We start from the raw sequence: 13,436 nt of genomic DNA on the forward strand, positions 1-13,436 counted from the left end.
TCTTGATTTTAATTTAACCCGCCTGTACCGCGCGTTTAATGAGGTAGGTTACCTTAATATTCGTATGTGCGCATGCCTAACCGGAAGCTAACGTGACGATTTACGACGACGTTTACGACAAACTAAATGTGTTTGTATATCCATTCTTCAGAAAAAAATCATGAACCTGATGCTTAATGGTTTAATAATGCAGAAATAATGAATAAATTGCCGCAGAAACGCTTCAAAATATTGTTGCTTTAAAATGACGTCGTTGACGTCATGACGTTACGTGTTGGTTACCGCGCAGAATTAATAGCTTTTATTTTGAAAATACGTAATTCTGTGAATTTTCTTTATTTGAACTAATTTTAAACAGCCATTATTTGCTGAAATATGTTTTATGTGTCTTTCGCTCTAAATAATAATCGATATTTTGCTTCTTTTATGTAGTTTTTTTGAAATGTTATGCGGAATGTAAGAAAATGGATGATGGTAACCGATATTAGCTGGAATATAGCTCGGTGAAAGGTTACTTAATACTCCCATTCTCAAATTGATGTTACCATGGAAACGAAGTCCGTGACCTATATATCTAAATATAAAATTCAAAAGCGTTGAAACTTGTCTATTTAAGGAACACAGCTTCGGCTTTTTATTTGCATTTCAACAATATCCATAATAATAATAGCAGCATGCAGAACGATTTTTCGATATAAATGTCAGACGAGGGGTACTGCTGTAAGTATTTTAAGCTGTGAAATTTGTTTAAATAAATGCAAATAACACGAAAATATTACTTACGTAAGAAATGAAATGTTTTAAAGCTACATTAACAAGAAATATAATCTTATTTAATATTATTTTATAAGAAATTACGATAAAAAGCAAAATATAAGCTATTTTTAACATCTCTGTTGCCATGGTTACTTACAACTTTAAGAAAAATAGGGTACCATGTTAAGCGTTTGGTATTTTGCTAAAAATATTACCCAAATACTCCATGTTTGTCATTAACAGAATGGCACTGAAGCCGTCGAAAAACCCGTTTTCATACATGGTTGTTTAAAAATGGGAGAAAATGCGTTACCATGGAAACACGAGCCCAGCGACATATACATTTTAAGGTTATATTAGAAAGCTAACCCGCATACTAGTAAAATTATTAATTATGTTGACTTCTACGGATATCAATGAAACCAAAATACACTGAAAACTGTAAAATATACGTATTTTCCTTCTTCTTTCTACATAAAATACCTTTGGAGGGTCATGTTCTTCAAACCTGTATAAAAATTGTACTTGAAGGGCCAGAGATAAACGAAATTGAGATTGTAGCAGTTAAACATTAAATTACATGAAGTACAAAAAAAATGCTGCGGTTCAACGAATTTAATTTTACACTGGTAACAAGGTAACCTACCTCCTTAATCAATTGAGTGCGTCAACGACGAATGGTTGATATATCTCCCGTCGAAAATCGGGGAAGGATTTTTTCTTCTTCAAAAGATAACTTTTCATACCTTCTAAAGTACTCTCAATTTTTGGCTTTAAGTAGTACCAATGTTAAGAATCCTTTGTCACATGTGGGTGCAATTCATTTATGTATCGGTAACAGGTCCCCGACATGCTCATCTAGCTAACAGAAGGCTATTCAATGGTATTTCAAAACTATTGTATCACCACGCGTATAAACATGTATCAGTTATCGTTAGAAAACAGTTCTTACAAAACATTCAGGCTACATCTAAGATCTTAATAAAGCAAATCTTTTCAATGGAAGGAAGTAATTGACTGAAAATGCTGATATTTAACACTTCACAATTTCAGATGAAAGTCAAGTCATTAAAACTAAAGATGTATCAGAAGAAAAAAACAGAAAACTCAGCAAAGAAGTAAACCCATTGCCGTTATACTACCTGTCAAAGGGGCGGGCGTAAACAGTAAGTCAAATTGTCTGTTTAGCTTTTATTTCGATATCGGGTATTGTAGTATTTCGCTAACTCCTGAACATCTCAATACGTGTATACTGTTTTTTACGTTTATTTGTAAGTTATTCATTTTTATAACAAGTACTAGAAGAAATATTGATAATTTCTACCTTCCACATATTTAGATTCTGATCAAGGCAATCGTTATGGAGGACTGCAACTGACACGAGAACGTCTTCAGTTTTCTGGAGATAGTGAAAATACACATGAAGGTACTTATCATTGACAGCAAACACAAATATATATATATATGTGAAGCTCAGTTAGGTATCATTCTAAGAAAAGTGGATCATTGATTTCAACACATTTAGATTTGAAGAGATTGAATACTGCTTAAGCCGGTGATAGGTTGCATTTTCCATTACTACTCCTGAACATACTCAATCAAACCGAGTCTGCAGTTTTCACTGTTTGCCTTGTTCTCGGTGCTTCCGAGGGATCTACTTTCCAGATTTTATAACCTAGAACATAATCTTGGAATCAAACGATAGTATTAGAAGTATATACTTGAAGCAGTTTAATAGAATATGCTATGCTGTCTTTTTTCAAAACTAGTGAATCAAAAAGTACATATTACATAAGAGTTAGCAGCAAGACAACACAAACTCAAAGAATACTTTTAATGTTCACCTAGAGAGTACAAATAACAAAGAACCGGCCAATAAAGGAACACCACTGTCACCTGCTGAAAATCAGACTTTTCATGTGAAGGAACCAGCCGAGTCTGATGAAAAGGGTAACTGTTTAACATAATTACGTATCGCTAATTAATCATAATTGCTCAGGCAATTATATTAGTTCTGTTTGTTTTAACGTCATACATGTACAAATTATGTCATATTGCGATTTACTGTTGTAATTATTCAGTACAGTAAGACTTAGCCCACTAAGGGATTATTCATATACGATTTCACCTTACCCACGGCCCCCACTCGTGGTGGGGCAGGGAGGCGGAAGAAGTTGATAATAGTTTTTAAGTATTGATTCCGGAAGAGTAATCTTATAGAACTTTATATGTTACTACGTGCTGATTGTATATAGAATTACAATTACGATTGCTGTTATTATTATTATTAAAAAAAGATAAATAATTTTGTATTGTATCGGTATTTTAGGAATAATTCTCTTAGACCTAAGTCTTGTCGTAATGGCTTTTAGAAATGGCCATTTTGTGCAATTTCTTTCGTATATCAGGAAATTGACACATCTGTATACCTGGAAAAATGTAACGAATACCTGGATATATTGTTACATAAAAGTAATGCACAAAAATAAGGATTATAAACGAAACCTATGTGAAAACAACTGGCTATCTACGATCATGTAACTCAAACTGGTATTAAGTCTAGTGATCTTTTCTCATTTAAAGACGGAAGTGCTCAATGGTCAAAAGTAGCAAATGGCACAAATCCGTCCCGTTGTGTACTATGCATATTATTGAAATTTTCCCTAGAATAGTAGTATACTGAAACTCTAGCGTATTTTCAAAGTACCAGTGATTTGTACCAGTACCGTTGTTCCGGAATATGACATTTATCATAATCAAACATTCAGTACCTTTTCAGGAAAGAGGTTTTGATACAAGCTTATAGCTTACTTCTCAATCCTATGACATTAATATATGTTTGTGTGTAATGCATATTTGAAAATAAATATTGTTCAAACCAAAACGCCACACCTGCTTTTTTGTTTTTATCTCAGCCAAATTTAGAATGATTTTAATGTCTATTTGACACTTTTTATGTGATTCGTTAAGCCAAATGTCACAAAATTAGTGCTAAACGGGAAGTAGTAACGCCTTGCGGCCAACATTACACTCTTCAATGGATAGATGCTCTTGAGCTGACATCGGATACTGGTGTGCATTAGTAGACTTTCAGGTTGGTATTGAGAAATATGCAAAAGTTCTTCAGTGGAGATTTGCGTAACACTAGCGGCACAACAGAATTCTGCGAAGAAACCATCGCATATTTCTTGATTTTTTTGTTGAATATTCATTTATACATATAAAATGACAACATATTCCGTTCTGCCGAGAAAATTTGAAAGTTATCGATGTTAATGTATTTTTGACACTGTGTTATCCATAAATGAGGTGTCTTAAGTGACGTCACACACCTGATAATTACACATTTATCTTGACGGATGTTCAACCGAACGGTGTTGAAAGTCAGTTTATGATAATTTAAATCTCATCAATCTGACATGTACTTCTGTGCCATTTGGGATTTACTGATTATAAGACTTTTGATTTAACGGATACTTTATTGTAACCGTTACGGCTAAATGGCTTTAATTGCTATTTTATTACGCTTTGTAACAGTAAATTGTTATTAAACATTGTGTATAATTTTCATTCAAATCTTTTAAAATTTCGTAGAGTCAAAGAACAGGAAAACACGTTTAAAGTTAAAAAAGTTGTTGAGTAGATTTTCAGTATTGAGTGTGTATATGGTCTGTAAATTTTGTTTGAAACTGGATTTGTGCATTTACTACTCCTGTCAAAGCAGAACTTTTGCAACTTATCAGAGTTGACTCCTAGTGTCTTTTGATAGTAAACTTCATTAACTTTCTCCTAACTGTGCTGCTTGAGTTATGCATTTAGGTGTAAGACAGTTTTCCCGAGTAAATATGAAGCATACAAGAATTTAGCTTTAAAACATTACATATAAAACCGATAAGGCATTTTTGTGACCCGTGGTCATTTTTCTGAAATGCAAGCCAACAAGATCCTTCTGCGTGTGATAATCAGTTGTTGTCTAACAGAAATCAAAATAGAAGCGTCGAGGAGAATTGTGATTTTCTTATTCTGTGACAGACATCGATATTAATTGGAAGACGATGGTCTGATTTCTGCTTCAGGAACAATATCTTTATTTTTTTATAAGAATTAATACATTTTAGCAAATATATATTGCCACACTGCTGATGTTGCAAGAAAGTATAAAGCGATAGCGATATTGAACAAAAATTACCTGAAGGTAAGGCTATTAAAGTCAGCTGTCCTATTCAGGTTGTCAACAAAATGGATATACACACCAAATCGACAATGAACGGGTACAGACTGAAAGACTGCAATCCTCTCCGGAAAAGAAACGTGAAGAAGGTATGTTATTTAGCAAGTATATATATTTCGCGGCACGAATTTGGTCGCATTAGGAAAATATGTGTCAGGTTAACTTAATCGGTGAAGCACTCGTCCTATAGGCGAGAGGTCCTGTTTTCGAACTCAGGACGGATTGCACATTTTTTCTCACTCTGTGGCAGGTAAATGATTACATTAAAAACATAAGAAGGGGACGGTGTGGGGATTTTGGCGTTTTATGTGATTGCAATAATAGCCCCGATCCCAAAATGTCTGAAAAATAAAGCAAAAAAAAAATAAATAAAAAATATATAAATAAAAAGAGATAAATTTGTCATCAGTAAGCTTAGAAAACTAAGCAACAACAAAAAAATATAAAACTGCTTAAACAACTGGTCCTTTGTAAATATATTTGTTTTTAATGTATGTCTTTGAATGAAAGAAACAATAAATCCACATAGATATATACGTCTATAGGCATGCACTTGTTACTACCCCACTGATTTTTCATGAATAGGTGAACAATTCTACAATTTGTACCAAACGGTATTAAACGATAAAGCTTAAATGTATAATATGTTTAAATGCGTTCAGAAATTTAGTTGTTAAAATATGCAAACAGTACTATGCAGGTTTCATGATCTGTTTTGATTATTTTTCAAATACAGGACGACTAGTTAATCAAGATGATAATCAGTTGTCGCTGACCAAATATCAAGATATAGACGTCGAGGATAATGGTGATTTTTGCTATATGTATTATGCTTAATTTACTTCATGTAGTGTTGGAGTTTGTAGTTGTACTGCTTTCTTTTCCATTGTTTCACGTACAGTCATTATATTAGAGATAATTTCTGATTTTATAATGTCGTCTCTTGAGCACTTTTTAATTTTTGAGTATATACAAGAACTGAGAACACTTTTCACAAAGCAATTTTGCAATATGTTTATTTCCACCAAGTTTTGCATAGAATGTAAATATTAAACTAAAAAATGATAAAGTGGGTGAGAATTAAAGTTAGATACTGATAAAAATGCAAGGAAAATGTAAATTTTTTCATTATTTTAAAAGTGTTGCAACAGATTACTGCCTCCTGCACACTTGTTCTGGTTATATTTCAAATATGTCTAATATTCTATTATATGTCTATATTTTAAAATCTTATGCTATTAAGTTTGTACCACTAGTCACTTTCAGAATACTCACATTTTATGGGTTTTTGAAAGGAATTATTCTTCGCCTAAAATGTATGAATTTTTCTTTGCCTAAAATGTATGCGTAAGTCTCTTTAAAAATTGATATTTTGAAAGGAAAATCAACTTATATGATAGACTGGTATGAGGTCATCTTAGCGTTGTACAAGATTTTACCACCGACAAAATGGGAATTCTTTGCCATTCACTTATTTCGTGAGTATCTTAGAATTAGGATATTGTTTATTAGCACCACTAATATGTTCATGAACGGACTAACACTTTTCAAGTTTTAGAGAACAATTAATTACAATTTAACAACATACTTCCAATCAAAAAGTGTGCAAGATATTGATAATAACTAAAACAAACTTGATATGTGTTATAGTGCAAAGTTTTTGCTTCTTTATTACAGAAAAATGTCAGCGAGTAAAGACGTTTAATGTTCACAATAAGGTGACAGAAATTGAACGAGATGCTCGTAATAAACTTACCGAGGGATGGGTACAAGCGGCCTATCTTATGGTATTCAATAAATGGAAGACAATTATGGGAAATGAGGCCAATTTTGAACAGATAGAGGATGTAATCAAGGAAACAATTGATGACAAAAGCGTTATGGATACATTCTTGTCAATAAAAAGGTTTATAACAATCGTGGTTAAGGGACCGATCCTTTAAACTCCTTGGAATAAGGGATGGGGATTTGTCTTTAATAAGGAGTTTTGTTTGCTTGGGATGAAATACCATATTCAAAGTATTTAAAAATCAGCTCCTAATTTATACAGTAGATGAAAAATTGTAAAATTTGCGAATGCCAAATATGCGTTAGCGAGTATTTCAATACTGAAAATAGTGTCGTCAGCTACGTCATGTTTAAACTATATAATAGCGAACTTAGAAGAAAGATAAATTTGACTAGGGGGTGTGAGCTTTTAAGTGTGATTTTGAATACTTTAAAAGCCGAATGCTGATTTCCAGTGAGACTTTCATTATAACTATTCTTATTATTATGGAACAAATATAGTATTTAATTACATATTTATTACAATATAAACAGTTGTCTTTTAAAGATGGTACTTCCCTCCTTGCTATGTATACTGTTTAAACATGTACTATATTGAAGTAAGAATATTTTTCAAGTAACTCCGAAGTCAGATTTTTTGTCATAAAGATCCCAGACACCTCCAGAATATCAAATGGTCTGCCTCTAAGTATGTAGGTGTTGTGTGTCCACTCATGGATTCCAATCAATGTGATCATAAAAGAGTACCGTTTAATTAAGCTGGTGCTAGGACGTTAGAGGAGTGTTGCACTTTTCATCACCTATCATGAACAGACTCAGCTATTTGTTTTTGTTTGGTAGCATTCTCTGCTTCCATTTTCTGATCGATTTTATTCTGTATGTATGTCGCTTGTTGAGTTTTATCAACGTTATTATGAACAAATAATTTGGTATTTAATACTAAGCATAAACTTAGAGTTCTCGAAACTGCCTTTATACCCAAACATATATTACTTTTCTTAACATTTTTCAGAAATCCACCATATCTCAAGATGCACCACGAGAAGGACTTGCGGACTGCTACCATGATTCCTGAAGGCTGCACACATGGGATGTCTGTGTTTCCTTTATTTAAACGACATTGTTTCGCGTTGCATGACCTTGAGACACAGAGTAGAGGTCACAGCATTCAATTCAACAGCTCCAGCCACAGTCAGGTTCGCAACAGTGTAATCCTCCTATGCATGTGTCAGACACATCAAGCTCTCAGGCAGTGTCTACTCACCATGCTATAAAACGCTCTCTGCTTTGCGAAACTTCGATCAATGACAGATGCTGGGACCAAGACTCCAAAGAGATGCATCAATGTTCATGTTCAACGGATAACAAGAAAAGAAAAATACTTGAAATGACGGAGGAAACTACGAACCTGATAGAGCAAATAAGACGCTACCAAATAGAAAATGCAAAACAGAACCTTCTTGCAGACAACATTCCAGTTCGTCAAATTGATTATGACTTGTTCATGGAGTACGTAATTGATCGAGTTATGAAAGTCTGCAATGTGAGTAAAAGAGTTGTTTTGTCAATTACATATCAGTCGTTTCGTGAAATACAGGAAATCACAACGCCACGGAATGAGAAAGTATACCTTTTGTACAGCGGGATACCATATCTAAACCTCACTAAAGAAGTGTATGAAGATATCAAGCTCTATGCAATGAATGTAAGGTCAAAATTACTAGATCATCTGGAAGCAAATGATATAACATACAACAAACAAGACGTTGCTGTATTTTTATTTATTACATTCACTGGAACATCTGTACTGGACGAAGATTCCAAGGTATATATAGTTTGTTCGAAAACAAAAGATTTTTGTGTGCGATTTGTTTATTTGTTTACATTGCTCCTTGTCTTATTTTAAGTGTTGTGATTTTACATTCTAAGATAAATTTTGATAAGTTTAAATGATATGATTGTGTTTCTACAAAAAAAAAACAAAACAACAAAACATTTGGATTGAAATGGGACTACAACTTTTCTCTAAATATGACAGATTGAAATTCAATTTACTACACATAAGATCAAGTGATAACTCTTAACAACTGTACTTTTTGTTTTAGACGAAACGTCAAAAGATAAGAAAGAAAACAAGTACATGTACATATTCATCGCTTGATCATGCACAAAAACCAGACTCGGACCCAGCAGATACATTGGTATCTGTTCATGGTATAGAAGAGGCGATTCTACAATCAGAATCAGATACCACAATAACTGATAACAAAAATGATCGTAAAAGTGTGAAAATATCGGATATTGACGTTAACACTAAGCAAGATGAAATAGAAATTGGCAACTCAGCAGTAAGAAGAGGAGGTAATCATAATGAAAACGCACCTCAAAACGCCGACGAAAATCAAAACATTTCGTTACATGTACCGACAAAAGTTGATAACGAAACGAAAATTAACTTGACAGACCCTCAACTTCGCGTTTCTTGTGCTGAAGGCAATACTTTTAAATTGGATCAGGAGCAAAACTTCAAGGCTACACCATCTCAGTCTAGAACTGCTATTGACAAATCAGAAGCAGCCGTCGACGAAGTTGATTTTCAAGACAAACAGATTCCATCAAATGAAGTTATTTTGATAGAATCGGATGATGAAATGGCAATGATCCGTGATTCATTCTTTCCGACAGGTAACGAAACCTACACCCTTGAACTTAGCAGCACTTTAAAATCAGAAATTCCCGATATCATAAAAACATTCAAAACACAAGATGGAAATGACAAACAGTTTGACATTAAAACGTAAAAAGTTTTGTATGTCTTTTAAAAATTGATGCACATTTTTTACTTCGAATGGAAAGATAATGTGATGAAGTAATATGGCATAGACAAGGGTTCTCATGAAAGGTCAGAACGCATTAAACTGAGCCTTCCAGGTAAATAAAGATACATACGCGAAGTAGTATCATTTATCTCTTATTGTAATGGTACTACATTTATCTTCTTTCCGAGAACAGCAACATCCTGTAAATACTATACAATTGTAGATACGCAAAATCATAAACGTTAATTTTAGTATTTTACCATACATACTCGTTTTTATTTGTCGTCTAAATAGAAAAAAGCAAAGGGAAAGTATAAGAATAGCAAATACTTTGCTAATTACTAAGTACAATTGCTAAACATAATATCAGGATTTTGTTTTGCTGTAGTAATGCTTGTATCAAACTAATTATAATAAAGATATATTGCTATTCTATGAATAACTGAATTTTGACCTTTATTATATATCATCCTCTAATGGTGAGATAAGAGACCAGTAGTTTGAGTAATCTTCTGCGCAAAAACGAGACAGTTTTCAGCACAGCTTAAAGCATCCTTTTGAGAGACCGGATTTATTGGTTTGAAAGATAAATAATATCATTAAAAACATTAAATCATTTAAAACTTATTTAAAAACGCAGTAAATTATTGTTTATTTTAACAAGAACTGTCCGTAATACAGCTCGCTCGACTTTTCTCAGTGCATGACTCTGAATTAGAGCTTTGCTAGTAAAAGGGGCATACATCTGTCAAAATGCAAATCAGAGTTATGGGGATTGTTTGTTATGGTGTAACGTTTGATAGTAAATACCTATTGTAGATTTCATATCAATAGCTTTGATAGTAACAGAGGTATTGAACTTTATATAAAACTTTAACTAAACTATTCTAAGTTAAAAATGACATAACTCTGTCCAAATTTAAACCAATGTTATGGAGATTGTTTCTCAAGTTATAGACTTTGATAGTGAATAAATATTTTAAATTTCAAGTCAAAAGCTTTGATTGTAACAGAGGTATTAGACATTATCAAAAACTTTGATAAAAAATTCTAAGTTAAAAAAGGGGAATTAATCTATCCGTCAAAATTAAAATCAGAGTTATGGGGATTGTTTCTTCTGGTGTAGACTGTAATAGTAAATTATTATGTCAAGTTTCGAGTCAAAAGCTTTTATAGTAATAGAGATATTTGACTTTATCAAAAACTTTAACCAAACATTTCTAAATTGAAACGAAACCTACGATAGGTGTCTTATGAATTGTATCATTTTGGTGTTCCCTTCAGTCATTTGCCATTTGTGAAGTAAAGAGAAATAAAATGATGAACTGTAGCAGTGTTGTGGTTCAAACATATATTAGTCTTACAAGTCAAAGAACCCAAGGGTAACACTGTCTTGATTGAAATGACTACACACGCTTACCGAGCTGTTCCGTTTTATCAGAACTTAATCAAGCTATTTCATTGGTTGCTGCTAGTGTGGTGCACAGACTGTATGCATCCATCCTTTCAATGATGAGTGCGTGCTTGACCACATGTAGAAACAAAGGAAGAAAAAAATGGTGTCTGCACGTCTTAATCCAATTAACAATGACAGAAAGAAGTACTTAGACGGGCCAACTGTACCCTGGTTGTAAGAAGGAATTTGTTACTGTAAAACATAAATCAGTTATATTAAGTACACAGTATAAATTGTAATTTTAGAACATACTGCCGCTCAGTATGCACTACAAAATGGCAATCCGGAGAGCCTTAGAGACAATCATTCCATAGTCAATATTATTCTCCGACAGGGAGTATTTCGCCAAATGTAAATACAAACTTTCACTGGAAAAGGTCAGGTCCGACTCCGTACCAGACATCCAGTTTCATACCTACATTTACAATATATTTTATTTCATAATAATTGTAAAAGTATGCAACGTACATCATCAAATATTACCTTAAATAAGCCTTTTACAATCATATATAATGAATATAACATTCTACATACCGATTGTGGATCGAATCGGTACATACACTGTCTTTACAACTGCTTTGTTGACTGTCAAACACACATTCCCATGATGGTGCTCTTATGCTGCAAATTAGAGTAAACAACAACTGCAACTAAGTATCATAGGCTGTGATCATTTATTGTTACTGCATATGCATTAATTAGGTTTAAGAATAAAGTTATAGAAAGTAAGAAAGTTAAAAATACCACCATCCTGAATACTATATTATAATACATGTACAATTACATGTATTCCAAATATTTAATTACTTATAAAACACCAGAAATAAGCTTGCAGTCTATGCTGAAAAGAAAAATATATTTAAATTAAGAGTGAATGAAAATGAGATCACAAATCAAGATGAAATCCTAAAGGAAGAAAAAAAAATACTATGAAAAATTATACTCTAAAAAGATTGAAAGAGAATCAGAATATGATTTCTTCGACTAAAATATGAACAAATGAGGAAATGATCAAAAGAATTTATGTGAAGGGCTTTTAACGGAATATGAATGCAATTTTTAAATGGAATGAAAAATAAAAAAGTCCTGCCTCAGACGGCATTACCTGTGAGTTCTATAAAACTTTATGGGAAAACATTAAAGTCTATTATATAAAATCCATAAATTTTTCATACAGTACAAAAAACTTAACTACTCTTCAGAAACAGGGGATAATCTAACTTCTCCCAAAACCCGAAAAAAGATCTAATGATATTATCAAATTGGCGTCCCATCAGTTTGCTAAATGTACACTATAAAATAGCAACAAAAGCCATATCAAATAGCCTGAAAAAAATTATCAACTCTGTAATAAGTCAATCACAATCAGGTTTTTTGAAGAACAGATATACTGGAGAAAATTTTCGATTATTATTTGAAACGATAGAATAATCAAAAACACACATTGAACCTGGTATTCTAATGTTTGCAGATTTCGAAAAAGCATTTGATAGTTTAAACCCTGATTTTGTTTTTCGCTGTCTTAAACACTTAAACTTTGGGGACTCATTTATTAATTGGGTAAGGCTCTTTTACAATGATATATGCAGTGTAGTAATTAACAATGGCCATTTATCTGAAAATTTCCCAATACAACGTGGTTTGCGACAAGGATGCCCCCTGTCCTCTCTGCTCTTTATAATATGTATTGAATTTTTATCAAATTATATTGAAAAAGATAAACATATAAAAGGAATAAAGATAAATGAAAAGCAACTAAAACAAACATTATTCGCTGATGATGCAACTTTTTTAAATAATGGAGAACCAGGATCTTTCGAAAAACTAGTTCATGTAATCTCGGATTTTGAAAACACGTCAGGATTGAAACTAAACAATAAAAAAAAAACAACAATTCTGAGGGTAGGTTCTTTAGCCAATACAAACATTAGACTGTGTCAGGAGAATTTTTTTTCCTGGACATCAGAATCAGCTAGTGCACTTGGTATGACATTTACATTTAAATGAACCTTAATATTAATCTAGAGCCAAAGCTCAACAGCTTTAAAAACTGTCTTAAACAGTGGGAATATAGGAAACTAACACTCCTTGGAAAAGTTAGAGTAATTAAGACCTTTGCATTGCCAAAACTTATTTACCCTTTTACAGTTCTCCAAAGTCCAAAAATAGAAACAATTATATAAATTATAAAAACCATGTATAATTTTATATGGGATAGAAAACCAGAAAAAATAAAAAGGGAAATATTGCAACTGGATTATGACAAAGGAGGGATCAAAATGGTTGATTTAAACAGTTTTCTTAATGCAATCAAATCCTGCTGGGTGAGAAGATTTAACGAAAATCAAACAAGCAAATTATGGGAATTTTTTATGAAAAATATCTA

The 13,436-nt window shown here is 32.6% G+C and overlaps 1 protein-coding gene across 1 annotated transcript; it reads left to right on the forward strand.

The window, feature by feature from the left end:
* Nucleotides 1-38: 38 nt before the first annotated feature.
* Nucleotides 39-7,485, forward strand: LOC128551577 (uncharacterized). Its single transcript, XM_053532476.1, has 8 exons — nt 39-43; nt 1,837-1,922; nt 2,096-2,182; nt 2,605-2,706; nt 4,984-5,076; nt 5,724-5,795; nt 6,367-6,465; nt 6,665-7,485. The coding sequence occupies exons 1-8, from the start codon at nt 39-41 to the stop codon at nt 6,928-6,930; spliced, it is 810 nt and encodes a 269-aa protein (XP_053388451.1). The 3' UTR covers nt 6,931-7,485.
* Nucleotides 7,486-13,436: the final 5,951 nt, after the last annotated feature.

Source organism: Mercenaria mercenaria, unplaced genomic scaffold (assembly GCF_021730395.1).
Source record: "Mercenaria mercenaria strain notata unplaced genomic scaffold, MADL_Memer_1 contig_1276, whole genome shotgun sequence".
In the NCBI taxonomy this organism is placed as follows: Eukaryota; Metazoa; Mollusca; class Bivalvia; order Venerida; family Veneridae; genus Mercenaria; species Mercenaria mercenaria.

Bases quoted from the DNA above. Each gene is read 5' to 3' on its own strand.
- LOC128551577 (XM_053532476.1), top strand. The intron at 1,923-2,095 runs GTAAGTCAAATT...CCACATATTTAG, and splicing joins CAAAGGGGCGGGCGTAAACA to ATTCTGATCAAGGCAATCGT. The intron at 2,183-2,604 runs GTACTTATCATT...ATGTTCACCTAG, and splicing joins TAGTGAAAATACACATGAAG to AGAGTACAAATAACAAAGAA.